The sequence below is a fragment of the Macrobrachium nipponense genome, chromosome 18 (genome assembly GCF_015104395.2).
Source record: "Macrobrachium nipponense isolate FS-2020 chromosome 18, ASM1510439v2, whole genome shotgun sequence".
NCBI classification, from domain to species: domain Eukaryota; kingdom Metazoa; phylum Arthropoda; class Malacostraca; order Decapoda; family Palaemonidae; genus Macrobrachium; species Macrobrachium nipponense.
In genome coordinates this window covers 82,139,665-82,161,994 of record NC_087211.1, presented here as the reverse complement: position 1 = coordinate 82,161,994, position 22,330 = coordinate 82,139,665, and the positions used below count along the sequence as shown (strand labels likewise).

Below are 22,330 nucleotides of genomic sequence, written 5' to 3'. Positions count from 1 at the left end.
TGCCTTTGACGAACCCACTGAGGTTATAATGCTATCTAACTGCATCGGGCAGCGAATTAAAATCTTATAAGATGAAATATATATGGGTGTAGGGGAAACAAAAAACTTCTTAGAAATGATTTTAGGTTACAAACTCATCTGTAAATTATTTTCTTTCTTATTACAAATTCTTTTTGCCATATACCCATCTCCCATTCCTCTCACCTCCAACCGCCCCCCCCCCCCTACCCCACACAATCCGCAATTCTGACCTAAAATGGAGCAACAGGGTAAAAAAGCAACCTCGTCCTACTCTCAATCCCCCCTTGTCAACTAATACCTCCTAGTCTGTCTTCAATCAAAACCTGAGCGACTTCAAGACGCGTACGACTTCAAACGCCTCCCGAGGGTAAATCCGACCAATGCGATGCGACATCACGCCCCTCCTCACCAGTTCCTCCTCACTCACTTCCTGGGTGTTCCTCGGGAGGGGATTTCAGCGTTGAAAGAGTTGAGAAATGAAGTCTTTTTAGTTTCGCTGACTCGGGGAGTGAGCCTACAGACTAACTTTGTTCTTGCTATTGTTGTTGAGGGGGTTGGAGAGGTCTAAGGCAAAGCCTAAAAAAGGGCTTAACAAGGTGTTTTGCGTGTTTTGTGATATGATATTTATGATTTATTTATGAGAACGAACATGTAAACAATAAAGTGCATGTTAAACAGTACAGAACAATTATTTCTAATAAAATATAGCATATTAATTTTAATTTTCTTTGGTGAAATAACGCACTATTTGACCGTAGATTTTAGCACGCGCCTCGAGTAAGCTGGAGGTCGGATCACGCCTTGTTTCGTCTCCCCGGCTGTGACTAGACGAAGCTTAACCAGATTTCTGGCTTCGATTCTCGAAAATGAAAAGGCGCAATGCTACGAGGACCTCCCACCAAGGTAAAAAAAAAAAAATAAAAAAAAAAATAAACAAATAAATTAAAAAAAGTAGTTCAAAATCCATTCTAAGACATAAATGTGATGTCTAACACAACGAAATAAGTATTCACAATAACATATGTTGGAGATTGTACTTAGATATTTAATGTGCCATTCCTTACTTAGCAAATCGACACTTAGTATTTCCCTGCACAGACATATTGGTACGTCACAAACTCCGTTGTCAAGTGTTCCCAGTGAATCAGTGATAAAGTATTATCGAATTATCATTATATTATCTTCGATACAAACGAAATAACAGGGACAATGGTGGGTCTGTCTGTAATTGTTCAAATAAGCCAATATGATTAAACCAACAAAAAGTCGACGGGAAGATAACCAGGTTAAATACATCGGCCGGTAAATAAGCAAATAGATAAAAGAACTATCTAGGTAACTAAATAAATAGATCAGATGGTATAGAACAAATAGATAACAGAACTACCTAGGGAGCTAAATAAATACACCAGCAAATAAGCAAATAGATCAAAGAGCTATCTAGGTCACAAAGCAGATCAATTTCGTTGGTACTGCAAATAGGCAGAGGTCACATAGCAATTGCACGTAACTTTTTTTCGCACTTTAAGAATGTTGCAAAACAGATTTTTTAACTGGCCATTTTGTGTGTAAGATCATATAGGTACTCGTGAGAACATCAAAGCACAAATTAGATCTTAGTAAGTGCATATGCACCTGCAGGTGTTGTGTACAAGTAATGTTTCACCAGTCTAAAGATTATACGTTTACATTTCGTCTAAAAAAAAATTGAGATATTTAACCCTTTAGAGATGCCTAAGCCTTATTAATTCTCTTTCGTCGAATGTTTCACCAGTCCAAAGATTATACGTTTACATTTCGTCTAAAAAAAAAAAATGAAGATATTTAACCCTGTGGAGATGTCTAAGTCTTAATAATTCTCTTCCGTCGAATATCAAAGCACAAATCTGAATGTACATCAAGTGCAAACGCACTTGACAGCTGTTGTGTATCGATAATGTTTCACCAGTCTACAGATTATCGTGTTTATATTTCGTCTAAACTAAACCACTCAAGTCATTAAGCCCCGTTGAGATTTCTACGCCTTGATACCTCCCTTTCGTAGAACAGGAAGCACTAAAATGTCAAATAAAAGTCTCTGTGGATGCCTATTCATACCCTTAATGCCCAAACTGGTATTCAACCCATGAGGGTAGCTCAGGGCACCCCTATGTTGAAGGTTTTCCATGTTGAGACCGTTGCAACTTGCAAACACACGGAGAGAGAGAGAGAGAGAGAGAGAGAGAGAGAGAGAGGAGAGAGAGAGATGACCCCGAGAGACCCTTGCTCAAGGTTTAATAGGAGGGTTTTCTCCATGTTGAAACCGTTGCAACTTGCAAACACAGAGAGAGAGAGAGAGGAGAGAGAGAGAGAGAGAAGAGAGAGAGAGAGAGAAATATTTAGTTATTACTTTTAAAATGCTTCTCTTTTAACTCAGGGAATGATTCAACCATGGTGTCGGTTGTACTTGAGAGAGAGAGAGAGAGAGAGAGAGAGAGAGAGAGAGAGAGAGAGAGAGAGAGAGAGAGAAATCGCTTAAATTTCAGTACAATATGGCATCATAAAAACGACCGAACGATGACCCCTATAGTGTTTAATGGACCACTGAAATCAAGATAGGATCACCCTTTACCACAGTCCACCCCCCGCCCACAATACCCAATCACTCAGATTACAAAGGGGGATACCTTTTCTGTTCTCACTTCCGCACCAAACCAACATTTGTAATGGTGTTGGCGGTCACGACTTTTATTTTGCTTTTGGATGGTGAAATATGATGATTTTTTGTGGATGGTGAAATCAGGATTTTTTTTTAAATGGTGAAATACCGAAACGGAAAAGCTGTCACTTTCATCAATAATTAGCCTGCAATCAATAATGATATACAAGACGGAGTACTGTCTTTTATATAATTATTATTATTATTATTATTCGACAAGGACAACATCCTCCTCAATACGAATCTGACTTAAAATACAGCTGCACTGACAGCCACAAAATTTAAAGACTTTCTGCCCCAAAGATTTAAAGACTTTCGTCCACAAAATTTGAAGACTTTCGTCCCGATTACATTTTAATCAAAACAACAACGCCCCTTGTTATCGGAGATGGTCAACATTTTATGCAATGGCCTAATGTGATCTTAAGCAAGCCACATTGCAAAATAAATGCTGTCAACAGTGGTACATATATTGTATTGTTTACTTCGAAGGGCACTCTCAGCTTCTCTTGAAAACAGTACCCAAGGTACCTTCGAAGGGCACTCTCAGCTTCTCTTGAAAAACAGTACCCAAGGTACCTTTCGAAGGGCACCTCTCAGCTTCTCTTGAAAAACAGTACCCCAAGGTACTTCGAAGGGCACTCTCAGCTTCTCTTGAAAAAACAGTACCCAAGGTACCTTCGACCAAGTCAATAAAACTACGCGTGCTTAATCGTATAAATATCCCGCTGGTTGAAAACAGCACTTGGCAGATCTGCTGTACCTGAACTAAACACTCGTAATGTACGACAAGAAGCCATCCAAATCCCGAGGAATCTCGTCAATTCTACGGACAATTCAGTACTTGCAACAACAACAACAACTACACCAATAAATAAATAAATAAATAAAACACATTCCATTCTTTATTCTGCAACTCAGGTTAATTATAAGAATGGAGAGGAATATGAAATTTAGGCCTTAGCCCAAACACTGGGACCTTTGAGGTCGTTCAGCTACGAAAGGAATATTGAGAGTGGAAGGTTTTAAGAGGTGTAACAGAAGGAAAACCTCGCAGTTGCACTCAATACTATAATTTTAGGAAGGCGAAAAAGTAAGACTGAAGAGAATATGAAGAGAGGTACGGTAAAATGAATGGAAAGGGTTGCACCTAATGACAACAGTCAAACGTGTGAGGTGTACTGACGGTACTTACCCCTTACGCAAAGCAAAATATATATAGTATACTATGTATACACATATACAATCTAAACATGATCCATTCATAATTCCTTCACTGAAGAGACAAAATCAAGTTCATAACAACAACAGTAACCATTTCTAAATCTAGGCATCGTATCACAACCGAACAAACAAAACAACGCTTGCAAACATGTTGCTGTGTAGCCTAATTTCATTGCGTCAAAAGAACTCTCACCACCTTGCAAAATGCAACGTTGACCTATAAATGAACGGTGTTCATTTCAGGCAATTCGTTGCACCGGACCACTGGTAAAGATAACACCCATATTCGCAACCCACCCTACCGACAACACTCCTTTCCCCGCCCACTAGATGCTTCAAAAGAGGCTGGCAAACGTAAACAGTCAAGTCATCGCCTACATAGGGAGGATGCTTACAAACTTATCATACTGGTGGACTTACACGGGAGAAACACGAAAGGAAAATGTATATGCTGAATGATTTATTTATTTATTTAATTATTTATGTTGGCCTTGTTAAAAACCGATTACGAAAGCTTAATATGACCTGGAGTACTTTTACATGCATTTACCTAGGGTCTCATTGATATCAGTATTATTATCATTTATTTAGTTTCATAATTATTATTTAGGACATCATCTACAGAAAAATTGGTTATGCTGTATAAATATAGCATTTTTCTCATCATGTAATGTTGGATTAATGTAATCATCCACAGTCAGTCTAAAAACATTTTTCCAACATCAAATACATCCAATATATACTCCACCCAAATGACCTCAAATTCATTATTCATGTCTTTCCTTTTGGCAATAAATTACTGAAGAAGACAGACCACTACTGTTCTACGTTACAATACACAATTTCAGCAAAAAGACCTCTCCTGACTCTTGACAGAAGGGCTAAAGCTTCACTCCACCAGGCACGAGTCTGCAAAGACAATCAAGCTTTTTCACTCTGATCCCAAGTCTTATATAAACAAATGCCGTTTGGTTAAGGTCTTGGCTTCGACTCGATCGCTCGTCGCGTCGAAAGACGACTTAAAAAAAATAAACAATCATTTTGAATAAACCAGCCCGGTTTCATTCTGTTATCAAATGTGTAGATTATAGAATAAAAATAGAGAATTTAGGCCACAGACCAAAAGCTCGGACGTATAAGGTCATTCAGCGCTGAAACAGAAATTACCAGCGAAAAAAATGAGATACGTGCAACAAGAGGACATTCTGTCAGTTGCACAATGAATTACTTGTTAGGGTGGAAAGTTAAGATGGAAGAAATTGAATATGAACCGCAATACAGTAACAGGAATGAAAGAGGTTGCAGCTAAGACCCTCAAGTAATGCCTACCGTGTAGAGCGTGAGGTGCACTGACGGTATTGCCTTCTTACTGGAGAAAAAATGTGTGGACTCCAACAACATTCTTCCGACAATGTTACCAGCAGGACTCAAGAGAACCCATATATATTCCACCATTGCATAAAAGACTTATAGGCTCAAGATGCCTGTTATTTCTCAGCCACACCAAAACAGACAAAGACCGATACAATAGCCAGGAAACTTCATCAGACTTTGATCCCAGCGAGGACGGTCATACCATCTGAAACACGCACAAAGACTTTAACCCCATTCCAGTCCTGAATGAATTATGTACGAAGGAGACGATGATTCATGACAAAATCAATGGAAAAGGGAGGGGGTTAGGGTAAACGGAATGAGAAGGGCCCCAGGGGAGAAATAGTTATGGCCGATAAACTAAGGTTGGTGAAACGGACTTGGCCCATGTAGGCCGTAACCCTGTTACGGGTGGACGAGTTGGGTTCGGGGATGTGTCATGGGGGTGGGGTGGGGGGTGGAATTGAAACATTCCAGTCATAGCACAGGTACCCCACAATATCTTTTTTTCTTCTTTTTTTTCGGCTAGCAGACATGGTCTCACACAGGTCAATCTGACTTATGCACGATTACCCAGAGTTCCCGAGATTCTCGGTTTTCCAGTTTATGTAACTTGCTTTAAGAGTGATATGCTATCTGCATACAAAACACACACACACACACGACGTATATATACGGCTGGTAAAAATGTTCAGTTACAACAAGATTCCATCTAATAAAAGGAGCCCACAAAAACACCAAAATACAGAAAGTATATACTATATTTCAGACACCTGAATAGGCAGACGGCAGTCTCTGAAATATATACCTATTGTACTTATACTTTCTATATTTTGACGTTTTTATGGCCTCCTTTTATTAGATATATTGCTCAAATAAAGTGACTCCTGTAAGTATACTATATTTCACACCTGAAGAGAGCGACGGCAGTCTCTGAAATATAGTACTTATACTTTCTTTATTTTGGCGTTTTTTATGGGCTCCTTTTATTAGATATATTCCTCAAATAAAGTGACTCCTTAACAAAAGGAAGCGAGTAGCACAATCGCCATTAAACTGCCGACTATATGACAGACCCATATAATGCTACTGAATTTCTCATTGCCCATCTAACTCCACAGAAACGAGCGTGGATGCACTTACAGCCTCAACCGCACACCTTCCTTTGAAACAAATGACTAAACACACACACACACACACACACACATATATATATATATATATAATATATAATATATATATATATATATATATATATATATATATATATATCTATATATTATATATATATATATCTATATATGTATATTTAGTAGGGAAAATACCAAAGAATGCAAAATCCCCTGACCTACTAAGCGGGTGCTCAGAATCTTGCTCTGGGCGCGAAACAATGCTCTCAAGGTGGAAGTATTGGCGCCAGAGCCAAAAGATTACGTTGGCAGACACTTGAGCACCCCTAGAGAACATTGAGAGAGAGAGAGAGAGAGAGAGAGAGAGAGAGAGAGAGAGAGAGAGAGAGAGAGAGACTTCGGTTTAACTCTCATCTTTTGATAACTCTAAAGAAACAAAACATATCAAGGACATACACAAAATAATGTGTATTGTATGTATGCATATACATAAAATACCTGCTTAATACATATATAATATATATATATATATATATATATATATTATATATATATATATATATATATATATCCTTAGAAGACGGAGCTACGCTCTATGTACATCTCATCAGGGGAACCATAGGGAAAGGCATCGTACTCAAGTACATTTATTTCGCCGACGTTTCACGACTCATAGTCGCATTCTCAAGGCTATAATTAAAGATAAACACACGAACATTAAAACTACGCACTGCATAATTCATATAAAATTACGCAATATTTAAAAATTCAATGAACATCAACATCAGAATGTAGAACATTTAAAAATTTATGAATCTCTTAAAAACAGTTTAGCGCTCAGTATGTTTTTCAGTTTTAAGAGATTCATAAATTTTTAAATGTTCTACATTCTGATGTTGATGTTCATTGAATTTTTAAATATTGCGTAATTTTTATGAATTATGCAGTGCGTAGTTTAATGTTCGTGTGTTTTATCTTTAATTATAGAGAGAGAGAGAGAGAGAGAGAGAGGAGAGAAGGAGAGAGAGAGAGAGAGAGAGAGAGAGAGAGAGAGAGAGAGTCGACTCAGGAGGGGGCATCTTCATCTAAAGATATATACCCTTCCGCAGATGCCGTGGGCACCTCGCCAGTGTGTGTGTGTGTGTGTGTGTGTGTAGTATGTTCCCCACCGGAGGAGGAGGATATAGGTTTTACCGATGGTGCAATGTGTACAGAAACCTCTGCTGCCAAAAACTCGTTTACGTTGAATTAGCAGCTGCCACCAGCAAACGTCCCACGGACGTACTCTTCACGGGGCTAGGGAGATAATGGATAAAGGAGAGGGCTAGGGAGATAATGGGGAGAAAGGAGAGAGGGTTGGGGAGATAGTAATGGGAGAAAGGAGAGAGGGCTACGGAGATAATGGGGAGATAGGAGAGACTACGGAGATAATGGGGAGAGGGCTACGGAGATAATGGGGAGATAGGAGAGAGGGTTAGGGAGATCATGGGAGACAGGGAAGAGCAAGGAAGAAAAGGAGTGATATATATATACTGAGACAACAAGAAAGATATGGAATCAGAAGCACGAGATAAAAATATACTAATGGTCGAAACTCAATGGTTATGGACTGGTACATAAAATTTAGCCGACAGGCCAAGCCCTGGGACCTCCGAGATCATTCAGCGCTGAATGGCTAAGAGTAAAAAGGTTTGAAAGGTTCTAAGAGGATACGAACTTCACCTCAAGTTAGGTAGACTATCAAAACAACTGTTAGTTGACGTTGGAAAGTATAAGATAGAAGACAAGAATATGAACGGTGGTACAGTAAAACGAATGTAAGGGGTTATAGCTGGGGGCTGAAGGTATTTATCCTAAAAATATAATAAGGAATAACTCCACCAGAACTCTCTCTCTCTTTCTCTCTCTAAAGCAAGGCAGTAAAAAGAAATGGCCCAAGCTCTGCTGAAACTAATTATAGTAATCACGTCTCCCAAGGCTGCTGCTGCTACGAATACTTGCGTAACTACCTATAACCCTTGCCTACTATAATAGGGAGACACGCGCACACACTAACACAATGCATAATATGTATTATGTTTATATGTATATATACCTAAGTATGTGTGCATGTCTGCCTGTATATATACCTCATTTGATATATATATATATATATATATATATATATATATATAATATATATATATGTGTGTGTGTGTGTGTGTGTGTGTGTGTTCATGTCTGCCTGTATATACGTATATACCTAATGTGTATAATATATATGTAGGTATTGCCTATATATTATACATATTAGGTATATATACGGGCAGACATGCACACATACTTAGGTATACTATACATATAAACATAATACATACATACAATCTACGTATATATACAAGGTACTGAGTCTGAAACAAAACTTAAAACCCCACTCGCTGTAGGTAACCTTTCACCGCAGGCGAAGTGTTTAAATGACATTTCTTTCAACTCACTGAAGGTTCCCGATCAATTCACGCAGTGGCTGGTAATAATTTCCCAGCCCTCACGTAAATAATGCAAAAAGGGGGGAGGGGGTTAATTAAACAGCAAAATGCGCCAGAAAGGAAAGAAAAAGAAAGAAAGAAAGAAAGAAAAAGCAATCTGACATTTCGTAACGAACAAAAATCTAGCGATGACAGCCTCATTAAGAGTCAGACTGATTGTTGCTGCGCATTTGATGCAAATTTATCTGACAAGAACGCTGAGAAAATGCGAGCGAAACCGGAAAACGGTTATTGTTCGAAGCGAAAAATGGACCCACTTAGCATCGCAGCCCCTGTCAAAACCTTCCCAACCAACTCCCTCGTCCCCATCCCGAAACAATCCATAATACCCACTCCAACCCCACCCACTACACACATCTCTGACATCATAGACTACAATAGACATTAAATGAGAGTACTAGAGTATACTACCTACCGACGCATGCAAGGTCCCACCACAATTTATTATTATTATTATTTTCTTAAAAGCAATGGCTACTTCAGCAGCGTTACACTTGTAAAGATTCTCCTCTATTTTTCGAATCGCGGCTTTTTCCGTGCTACTTAAACAGGCTAGTAGAGAGCGCCTATAGAGGTCATGATCAAATACAGGGTCAAGATCGGTGTATGTATTTCAATTTTACAGATAAACGATTTTCTCTCTCTCTCTCTCCATATAAAACAAGCCCAACACTAACTTAAAATTCAAGCTTCAAAATAACATTAAGGCGTTCATTAGGAAGCAGTAAGAGGAGGAAAAGAGAAATCCAGAAAGAAAAGATCTCAAAAAAAAATAATAATAATAATAAAATATATAAATTATTATAAGAGTAAGATCCACCTGTCTTCTTATGACTCGGGGCTGTAAAGGCAGGGAAAAGAGCAGCTGATACGACAGCACAGCTGCTTCCATTTCAAAGCCCAAGCAGCTGTTGAATGCCACTGATTGTTCATTCATTTGCTCACGAAACTGAATTGCTCTATATCCACAATCTGCGAGTACACAACAGGCCATATACTTGACAAAACAAGATCAATGCTAAATCGATAAACACGAGCCGTGCGAATTTTGTTGACAGTTAAAAACATAATAGTTTACATAATAGTTTAAAAATTTCAATATCTTCAATGTGAAAAATGAAGAAACCTTAAAAAAACACCTTTATCATTTATCATACTCTGTATCCGGTTTCCGACAATACTCCCTAGGGGTGGGGGGAGGGGGTGTAAAATGACATCACTTCCGGTAGCAAGAAGTGAAGGCCTGACTCCACCAAAGCGGAGCACTAACCACCAGCAGACAGACAGACAACTGTCATCAAATAAAGAAACTAACAATTTATACCTCGGAAAGGATTATATAGATCCGACGTCCTTTTAAGCAAATGTTTTGGTCAAGGGCATCTTATTATATAAAAAAAATTAACGTTGGTTACTTAAGCAGCAGGAGGTGACGATGAGGTAAACAAAAAATAGTTTTGAAATACCGAGAGCAGCTTGCCCTGTGATTTATTTACTATTTGTGAGAATGTCATCATGAAATCCTAACATATATGAGAATGTCATCATGAAATTCTGTTAAGATAATGCATGCGTACAGCCGTAATGTTTATTGATGCCTGCATGCATTATCTTAACAGAATTTCATGATTCTCACAAATAGTAAATCACAGGGCAAGCTGCTCTCGGCATTTCAAAACCATTTTTTGTTTACCTCATCGGCACCTCCAGCTGCTTAGTACCAACGATATTCATTTTTTTTATAATAATATGCACTTGACCAACACATTTGCTTAAAAGGACGTCGGATCTATATAATCCTTTCCGATGTAGATTGTTTGACTAATTACAATGGATAATTAACTACCCAAAACAAAACAAAAAGCTACCTGATATAATTACTCATTTAAATTCAAGACAGAATTATGCCCCATCTTCTCATCAAACGACACTCGATAGAATTTCATTCTTTGGAAAACTCGACGGACAAATTCGAACGTGACCTTGGCAGTCTACACTAGCAGACACGTCGTCGAGTCGTCGTGTCAACCGTGTTCCCGAGGCAGTAGGTACGTTTAGCTAACTGCAGCTAACCTGACATTCAGGCAAAAGATACTGTTATACTGCATTCCGTTCTGAAACGGACTGCACTGTTCCGGATTTTCATTCGATCATCCCGTGACAAAGCAAGTGTGGAAATGTAAGCTACTTAACTAACAAATCTCCACTTGACTCACGAGACACAGCTGTTGATATGAAACCAATGCAAATGTTAGACTTACACTTTTAAGACTTCTATCAAATCTGGTTTTGGCTTTGATCTAGTTAAAACTACTCTGCACAATGGTTTTCGCACCAAAACCGACGACGAGACGAGTCAGCACATTCAGACGTTGGCTATCAAACACAGGGACCACTAGTGCGCTTCCATGGAAAATACTTTGCACAGACATTACAAAGTATAATACAAAATGGCAATTCTATGATACTTGAGAATGAAATATCTGCACTGAAAATGTGCTCTCAACGTATGATATTGGCTTCATAAAAAGGTACAAGCTAAAAATGTAAAAACCTATATAGTATGACCGACCAGTGGCGTACTAAATGGGGGCAGCCCGCCCCGGGTGACAGATTGAAATGGTTGTCATAAAAAAGGAGAATATCTAGCTTCATTTACAGATGCTTTCTTTTTACATTGATATCTAATCTGTTGCAAAATAAAATTTTAGTTACGATTATGGTTTTATCTAGTCTACAATATGCATGTATTACAAGTGGCTAAGAATGAAATGTCAATGTACTATTATTGTTTAGGATATCAACCAAAAAAAAAAAAAAAGCTATACATTCATTCTTTATCAAAATTCTCAAGTTATTGGACTGGTGTGTGGAGGGGAGTGCAAAGGAATATTAAGCCTGGAATAGGCCGCCCTGGGTGCCAAATACTCTAGGAAGGCCTCTGAGTATGACAATGCAGAAGTTATGACAAAAAGCCCATTCCATTGACTATACCTACATCTTTGCAACTATCAACAACTCACTACAATAACAATTGGGAAGTGACTACAAATATGTGCACTCTTGAACAATAAGCACCAGTCATAAATAAGACACTTAACATTTTTGTTGTTAATACGAACTTGAAAGTACATTAATAGTCTTTGAGAAACTGTAACCAAATACGCCATGTAGTTAAGATCTACAAATATATGAGCTGTTATTAAAAAAATATAGGGAAAATATGCAATGTGGCTACACACCTAAAATAGAAAAACTTAGCCAATTTAGGACTTGAAACCCGCCAACAGGATATATATATATTTTTCTCTCCTAGTCTATATGAGACTACAACCGTACAACGGACGTAATATGAGGAGACCCGGATGTATTTAACAAGAGGGATGACAGTCACTACCTAATCAGGTCAGTCTCCGGCTTCAGGGTAATCAGGTCAGTCATGAAGACGTGTTTATGAGTATATGAAATGTATTAGGCAACAATTTTCATACGGTTAGTAAATGTCGCAGACCCAATGGCGGTATAAATATTACCACAAAAATTAGTGAGCTATATCCGGTGGAGGTATAGGATGTTGCCATAATGATTAGTGTAACCAAACTATTATAAGAGTAGTACCTTAATCACCGGCCTTTCTTTTAACTGGCATGTAGCCTTCTAGGTTTAAGAATCAATATAAAACACTTGGTTTCAACCTAATTCAGCCTGTGTTCATAATAACATTCTTAGTGCCTCGTCAAATAACACCACCAAGAATTAAGCCAATAACAGCCAAAGTGACATAATACAATGTTGTTCAAGTTATATAACAAATGAGAGAGAGAGAGAGAGACGGAGCGAGAGAATTTAGCGACTATAAAAAGAGCCTTGGAAGAATATCAAGTGACTCATAAGTAAAGATCGCGCGCATTTGTGCTATACTTCTCTCGAGCTCGTTACTATGACAAATTTCGCCGCTTTTAACTTTAGACTAATGCAACCGACATTAACTAGGCCAACACACGTTGACACAATCCAATGAATTCACCTATGAGGTATCGTATATTAAAATAGGAACTCTTAATACATGTTATTATGCGCAGACTGGCCACGGGAGTAGACTGACTGACCGACGCCAACACAAAACCCTACAATAATAAAACAAAACCCTTCCGCCATAATCGATTCCAACGGTCACCAAAGACATTCCTGATTCCCGGCGTGTCTGCCTCACCTGATCCTGACCGCCAACTGATTGGGTTGGGGAAGGGCCACGTGCCTCAGTAAAAAGAGGGGAAATTGCCCCGTCCGTAATTCACGGACAGTAACCATAACCTGGTCTATTGATACATATGTATGGACTTTGCATAAACATTTCATTCATAAATGACGCGTGGTATTATTCTAGCGTTCACCAATTTAAGATTAATTAAATCTACAATTATTTTACATTGTCATAGATGCACAATATAAATAAAGAACGAATTGGCTACAGCCAACAAGTTAATATATTACAAGGCGTCATTTCACAAAATACTAGACCGAAGTAAACTTAACATCCTAAAACCTGTTGAATGTTCTATGGTTAACCTTTAAAGTAACTGAAATTAAGCGAAACTTATAAACAAAATGAAATTACTGGCCAGGAAGTAGGTCTAATCCCTATCCGGCAATTATTAAAAGGCTAACTTGCATATAAACCTTCACAATGACAGTATCCTAGATTACATATTTCTTAACAACTGTCTAAACACGTCAATAATTATTATAATACATGTTTAATACCTAGGCCTAATAACGAACTGGATAATGACAATAGCATCCAGCCAAGTTAAAAAAAATAGATACGATGGCTGCTTTACTTAGAAGCTAGCCTCTATCAAGTTTGTACGAATATAAATTTATTTAGAATCTATATCACGTTTGCATGAATATAAATATCTATAAAAATATAAATAACCTTATGCGCATGAGTACATCAGGCAAAAGTAACCAATAACAAGAAATAGAGCATAACACTTTGGTCAGTGTTTAGGCCTATGTAGGCCTTAGCAACCAGAGCATGGCGATTACTGTAATTATTTTTTAAAATAAATCCTTCTACTAGAATGACATATTCTTAACGAAGTTATTTGCTTTTCTAGCACGTGTTTTTATCAGCTGTAATGGTTAAATATTCACAAAAGTCTTCACCCACTGCAGTGTTTACATTCAGTTACGTCAACAAGTCCTCAAACGAGAACACACACACACAAGGGCATCTGGGTTAATCCTTTCAGATGATTAGGAGGTCACTGTCCTGTCCTTCACAAATATACGGCGACGAGATCCTATCCTTTTCTTAAAATGGTTCTTTTCATTTCACCACGGACATTTTGAAGAAAGGCTAGAAGGTAAATCGTAAACAGTCCGCCTTCATAGTAGAAGCGAGAGCAGCTAGCTACCCGCCAACCACCACTTGATAAACGTCGAATAGGAAGCACTCGGCGCTCTCTTTAATTTAAGGTTTCGGCTTTTCAAGTCAGACAATAAATCCGCATTCACTTCCGCAATTTACCTAATCAACGCGGTTTCAACGTGGCACTGAAATAATGCTTGTAAAACGCAGAGACGTAAACACGACGGCTGCTACACGAGAGGTGTAAGAGAACATGTCCTTACACGACCAGTTATGATTGCAAACTGAGAGACTTAAGAGTGAGACTGTGAGCGCGAGACCCCGTTTGAGAAGGGCTCCCCCCATCCACCCCCCCCCCCTCCCTCATCCGGCCAACGCCAGAGGCGGGAAATTCTCGGCGGTCTCGTCCAAACAGTTTATTCAGTGGCTTAATTTGACTTACTGATAACACTGTATGCACAATTAACTCTAAAAAATATATTTATGCCACGACATAAGCACTAGCTTTTGTCAAAAGAGTACCGCGAACATTAAAATCGTTATAACGGGGTAGATGGGAGAGCATCTTTGTCATATTTAACATAGTTTGAATATACCAGGTTACGTACTCTAATATTCAAAACTAATTATAATACAAGATTGATATAAATAGTAATATTTAGATATTAACTTACACATTTGGAATTATGCCTAATAAAAAACGATAAATAAACTAAAGATAATTTAAATAAAGGTAAATGGTAACCCCCTTATGCCGCGTGGATCTGAGGGCGAGTCCCCATTGGGCCAGGTATGGGGAGGGGGGGGAGGCATAGGGGAAGGCACGGATAGATAGACTACGGAGCAAAGGAGTGGTAAAGCTGTGCCAAGGGGAACACAATCTGCTTAGGGGACTCTGAAGGGGTACAAAAGGCGGGAACAGAGTCCCAAAAAGACGTATTATAAATATGACGACAATGAGGCACTGAAGGAGAAGGAAGGGACAATAGATAAGAGAGGTAATCGATCTGAATATGCATTTATAAATTACAAAAGGAACTCTCGGACTGGTGGTAAGAGGGGAGCAGCACTGTCCTTGCAATAGACTAAAGTGCCACCACGAGGAATGATAAACTCAGCAACGTACTGCTATCACGATTGGCGAATATTTTAAAACTGGGTAAAAAAACCCCAAGGAAAAGATTGGAAATACGATTGTGTTTGACCATACAACAGACTTTCTGCTGTAATGTAGATGATTCTTCAAAGAAAAACACTTAGAATCTTAATGTCACGATTTATCCAAAGTACTAAAGAAAAAGGGAGACTCCCCATTCTATATACTTTGAATTTTATCAGTCTTACAGGACTAGGGACCATATACCGATCTGCGAGTCATTCACTTTCACTTACGAGTTGAACTTTAGTTCAAACTTAGAAACACAGGGCACCTGCAAAGGCAGGCAGGATGCAGCGAAACGTAATTGCAAGGGAGTGGCTGAGACGAACGTAATAAAGAAAAAAAGAAGGGCGCCAATGCAGCGCGCCAAAAATGAATTCCCTCCTTCGACCAACCCCCGCACTACTACTTGCTTACAAGTGCCAACTCTGTAAACACATGACTCCTTGCACGAAGGCAGAGGTGCATCTTACGATCTCAACCCTTCATAAAATGGCATCCCCTTTGTCTCATTAAAATGTAGTCGCATGTATTAGTTCACGATACAATACTCTTTTATAGTATACTTAACTTCCAGACAGTAGAATAAAGGAACAATTAGCAAATGTATGTTGGAAATTACTGAAATCTATGTTGCATGCGTGGCATGTTTGCGTTTACATATATCAGGGTCTGCAGACAGTATAACCAAGCACATTGCAGACAATTTTGGACCATTCTGTTTGTAATCGCTGTCCTCACTTTGTTTTTATTTTATTTTATTTTACCTAAATAAGATGTTAAACGTTTGTTACTGCAAGTTTCTACCTGATCCATCTGTACTCGTTTTTAATTGTCTCTTCTTACATTTGCAGTTTTTGCTAATGCTTCTTTTAGCACTTATGTCCTGATATATGACTGCAGTGCTAATAATATCAATAATTTCATGATGGCTTTCTATGTGTGCTTATTTTTATGCGGTAGTTTCAAGTTCTTACGACTTGTCATGTATCGTATTTACGTTTTATTCATCCCTGTGTTACACAACTCCAGTTTGTAATGACAAATATATTTTTAATTGACTAAGGCCCCCTTTTTTCTGCAACTTCTGATACTACACGCATTAACTTTTACACTTTCCAATGATCCCTCTTCTTCTGCGTGTTCTAAAAAGACATTTGAACTACAGACCCTTTTTACTTCTTTTCTCTAATCTGTATATGACTAAACTCAACTCAAGAAACCACCTATTTGTTTTTTACACCATTATACGATTCTCCTAATGTCACACAAATCTAACAAAACACTTCCTCTCAACATTCCGTTTGTTCATGTCATTCAAATCCAACAACCACAATTCATTTCACCATAAAGATGTTTAACTGCTCTGAAAAACATGACAGCTAGATAATATATCAACATAACCTCCTGCATTTCACCTCATCAATTCAAACAAATTTCCTGTATATGTGTGTCACATTCACACCATTAACAAGGCTGTTCCATATTCTCAGCCAAAAGCCTTGAATACACCTTTCCAAGTGTACTACACAATACACCTTTCCAAGTTTACTACTCAATACACCATCCTAAGTGTACTACACAATACACCTTTCTAGGTGTGCTGCACAAGCCATCTATATATAACTACTGTTCTTGATAACAAATATGAAATTTTCAATATTAAAATGAAGTTTTATTGTATACTTACCGAACAATTATACAGCCGTGATTTCCACGAGCGGCAGGATACTAAATTCAAATTTAGCGCGTAGGCGTCGCCAACACTGGTGGTGATGACGTCATCTCCCTCCACTCGCGGGAGAACTAGGTACAACTGCCCAGGTGAATCCAATTCTTTCTGCCCGTCCGTCCACCTAAGGGGAGGAGGGTGGGTATAATCATAATTGTTCGGTAAGTATACAATAAAACTTCATTTTAATAATGAAAATTTCATTTTTATTGTAGTCTCTTACCGAACAATTATCAGCTGATTACACATTTATGGGAAGGTGGGATTCAGTGGACCACTAGTATTTCTAAATGGTTACATTTATTACAATACCAGTAAACACTCAAGGTGTCTGTTGTACCTTACCTTGTAAGAGAGCTACAGCAGACTGTTACTGCCTCTGGTCGGTGCTCTTCTTACTATTGTAGAGGAATTGGAATTTGACCAAAGATTAGCCTCTACAGGAGTGGAATCCTTCCGTAGTTCAAGCGAGTCAAGGCTGACTGACGGAGATAGTAACAAAGAATTGCCCTTTTAGCCTGGGCTAAGACCAGAAAATTCAATCATACAAAGACATTTGTCACCAACACCAGATTTAAACAATACATCATGGAAAGTACAGACAAAAAATAAAAAAAGGAGAAAAAATACAATTCTCAAAATTGCAGTTTTTCAACACAGATTCACCAATCACAAAATCTGAGAGCTTCCTATTACTGCAATCATTTTGAAACCTGCAAATGAAAACTAAGCAAAGTTCAAGTGACACTCAAATTATGTGCAACATATGTACTACTAAAACTCAACTTGAATTGAGTAAACAATTGCAATGTACACACAAAAACACAGGACAGACTTTCTTATATCCCCAACCACATTACATGCGAAAATAATGAACATAACACTGCAGAACCTCAGATATGGATGACTGATGTCTTGGAACAATGTTTTAGTGTCTTTCGAGAGTTTGTGAAAGTTTTTCAAAGCAAAGATTACTATGAGCAGATGATGATCAAGAGTCGTGCTATAATAAAGCTTGCATCTGAACCTAAAACTTAATCCATGGTAGATGTATGGGAAGGGACACTAAACATGAATAAAAACCAAGTGACCAGCGTATAGAGTCCAACACAGAAATTCTTCTTCGATATCATTTCAAAAACTCACAGAGGGCAGAGCGACATGCACCCACACTATACTCAAAGAATACTGGTATCAGATTGAGAAAAATGTATCAACCATTTGCCAAACAGGAATTCAGGACACTGCAATGTCTACTGAAGTAAAGTAATAGGTTTAAAGACTAAGGCTCTGCAAATGATAATGCATATCATTTATGTAGTTAGCTTCAACCTTATGGACAACACAAAAACCCTTCAGACTGATCTCGCTGCAGAAATTGGGTTTTTGCTGCTGTGGTACAAGGCAGTTTATATAAGTCTAGAGGAGAATGCATTGCCCACAAACAAAATTCATTGTCAATTTCTTTACAGGTTTTTCTACGTAATGAAAAAACTCACCTTCAACAACCAAAAACATTGCTGAAAGAAAGGGAGAAGTAAAGACCAAGAAAGAAGAAATTATCCTTGTGGATGGTAAGTACGCATTAATAAATCTTTCATTTGTTTCTAAAATGTTTCTCAGCTTGCATCATGGATAACTTACACCTGCTACAATAAAGCTAAAAGATTGAACCATTAAAAAAATCTTGAACCATTAAAAAAATCTCAACAGGGCTTATACACATCACTAGACAACAAGCAAACCTGCTGTTACCATCTCCAGAATACTTTCCAAAAAGTGTTCATCAAAATAATTTGAGTGAATCCAGACAACACTAACTTGTACCACAGGTAGACTGTATTTGTTCTTTACAAAGGAGACTGAGCAACAAACCTCATGTGTGCACAGTGTCACTATCATATTTTCCTAATTATTATTATTCAGAAGATGAACCATATTCATATGGGACAAGACTGCAGGGGCCACTGAAGTGAAATTAAAGCTTCCAAAGAATATGTTAACTGAAAGAAGTAACAGAAGGTATTAGGAAATACAGAAAGAAGAGATCAGTTATCAAAAAAACAAAAATACATTGACAAATTAGTAAACAGATATGCAAAAATGTATGAAAATTATAAAATAAAATATTGAGATTCCAGCTGCAAAACATCCTCAGAGAGATTCTTCCACAGTCAGACAGTGTGAAGAATAAAGGACCTCTGGAACTGAGAGGTTTAACAGTGAAGTTACATTTACAGCAGGAAAAGATGATCATGGATCAACTGTGAATGTGCAAGAACAACCTTTACAAGGTTAGGTTCACAACAAGGGACTTCTGCCCAATTCTTGATGTATATAATAGTATACTGTACTTTAAGTCTCAAGGCTGCAGCACCATACTTCTCCCAGCTAAATAAATAAAAGTTGGAAAGAAGCCTCATATTGGGTAAGGACTTCCCAGTGCTCATTAGTAATTAATTAAATCACAATTAATTACATCCTCACTTAAGTCTATATAATTTGACACCACAGGCTTGGTAGTTTAAGGCTCAAGGAACATCAAAATTCACACAATTCCGCAAGAAACAAACACGTTTGTCTGCAACAGTGTGGCTTACATGTCACCAACAGCACTAAAGGTTCTTTGCAGTGGGCACAGCTGCGTAATTTTCAACCATTTACTTTCTGTTCCCTGTAGGCTCTTTCAACCTATCTCTACAACTTTAACAGCCTTACCTTCATCCAAATTCCCTTCTCACTGAAGAACAAACCCTTCTGGTGACCCCAGTAAGTCTAGAAACGCGACTCAGAGGTCTTACTACATTATACAATAGGTCTTTTACTACACAGTCCCATAAAAATTAGTATAATGCATTATCAAATTAGCACATAGAATTGTATAGCAATAAGAAGGGATCATGAAAGGGGAGAAAATACTAAACGCCCAAAAAGAAAGTAACAGACACTTCTCTGAGAATGGAAAACTGTAAGAGTGAAGGAAACAGACTGCAAAGTTAACATCAGCAGATCACTTTATGGATCACCTATCCTAAGGACCTACTGATCAACTCACAATACAGTATCTGTACGACATTCCAACGTACAACGAATTCCGGCCTTTGGGAAGATTTGCAAAGGTAATGCAACAAAATTCAATGTACACAATTGATGAAAACAGCAACTATTATATTTTAATGTACAGAACAGATCATAAAATCACATATTTACAATAGTTTCAAGTTCCCAATGAATGTAGAAGATTCTATAATTACAACAGGGAGGAAACTAGTAATGAACCTAGATTATTTCAGACATTCTTGTACATACATACTACAGAGTTAACCATATTTATGCATAGAGAGTAAAATGCAACGAATATTCTGACATTATTGCGTATATAAAACTTCCAAATTCTGATGAACAGTCATCAGATAACTTGCAAAGAATACTTCTTCTGACTCAGAAGTTAATGCTCAGTCATATGTATGCATAAGGAAGTCTGACAAAACAGAAATCTGTACTTACTGCCAGTCTTCATACTCTTCATCTGATGAATATGCAATGTATTTGTTGAATGGTTTCCGGATACTCAGACGCCTGGTACTTTCCTGTTTTGAGAAAAAGATCTTTATTTAAATCACCAACACTTCCAAAGCTAACATGACATACATTGACCGGTGTTAAAAAAATTTTAAAACATTACTGTACAAGTTTCAGTAAGGGATAAGTGAGTTATTAAAAAGTTTAACCTGATCAAAGTGCAACATCAGTATCCTTGTCAACATCTGTTTCAAATAAGATTACATTCTGGTAAAATTTCCTTGATATAGTGAATATATTTTCAAAGCTACACATACATATAAATGTTTGCCTAGATTCTGATAATACAAGCTGAAAATATCTTCAACTTTTTAAAGTTTATAATCAAGAAGGGTTTAATACATTTTCCTCTTGGTACTGCAATTCAAACAAGTTTTTAATAGTATAGTACTTATGATATATTAATGTAATTTATATATGAAACGCTAAATGATATTTACAAAAAAAAACAGAGGAAAAACTAAGATTTATTTCATTGGGAAAACTTCTTTATTTTAAGGAAAATAACATTTACTTTATAGGTAAAATTCTTTATGTAAAGGAAACTAACATTTATTCTATTGGTATAATTCTTTACTTAGAAGCTAAAATTTACTTTATAGTTTAAAAATTCTTTATCAAAAGGAAACAAACATTTACTTTATATGCAAAAATTCTTTATTCAAAGGAAACAAACGTTTACTTGACAGGTAAAAATTCTTCATTGAAGGGGTAAAACTTCTTTATTTAAATGAAACTAAAAGAAAAATTCCAAATTCAAGCTGTGCTTCCTCCTATAGGCAACCCTGTCACAAGAAAGCCAACTAACCCTGAGCCTCGATGGTGTATCACTGCCACTGCAGTAACCACTGTTGAGACGCTCTCTCGTATCATTCTCGTCAAAGAACTCTCGTGCAGGTCTGAAGGGTTCGTTGGTCCCACTAGTTCCAGTTTTCTCTCCTGTGAAAAAAATAAATTGTAATTAACATGTTCTTTTCTTCATCTTCTACAAAGTTCACCAATGTCTCCATCAGATGTGACAAGTAGTGGTGCAGAGAACAATTCTTTATTGACGAATTGGGATTGGAATATAAAATTCAGGGCCAAAAGTCAAGCACTCGGACCTATGAGGTCATTCAGCGGTGAAAATAATGTTGATACAATTGTTATGGAGAGGACAGAAAGGAAGATGGAAGAAAGAGAATAACGAGAATGAAAGTGGTTAAAACTACTGCAGCACACTAGACGTTGTTAGTATAATAAACATTTACAGGTTATCACAGACATCAAGGTAGAGTACTTCAAATTTCAAGAGCTCTATAAAACAAAACTCAAGAGCAAGTGTTTGAAAGGACAACCTTATGCCATTATAATATACAGTATAACAAGAAGAAATCATTTTAATGTAAAATGTTTTAAAATGTGTTGAACATTAACTTTGCAAAAATAACACAAAGGGGTTGGACTATGCCCTAGGAAGTTAAGGTTGTAACTTGAGTTTAATGTACAGTAATTCTGTTAATTTTTGT

The 22,330-nt window shown here is 37.5% G+C and overlaps 1 protein-coding gene across 3 annotated transcripts in view; it reads right to left on the bottom strand.

Annotated features, from left to right (window-relative positions):
* LOC135197276 (uncharacterized) overlaps positions 1–22,330 on the bottom strand; it is a 134,182-nt gene that overhangs the window by 62,626 nt on the left and 49,226 nt on the right. For all 3 annotated transcript variants that reach the window (XM_064224396.1, XM_064224395.1, XM_064224397.1), the window contains 2 exons: positions 21,631–21,761; positions 20,748–20,830 (listed from right to left, as the gene is read on the bottom strand). In XM_064224396.1, the coding sequence (XP_064080466.1) occupies positions 20,748–20,830; positions 21,631–21,761 (214 nt within the window). The remainder of the gene's footprint in view (positions 1–20,747; positions 20,831–21,630; positions 21,762–22,330) is intronic.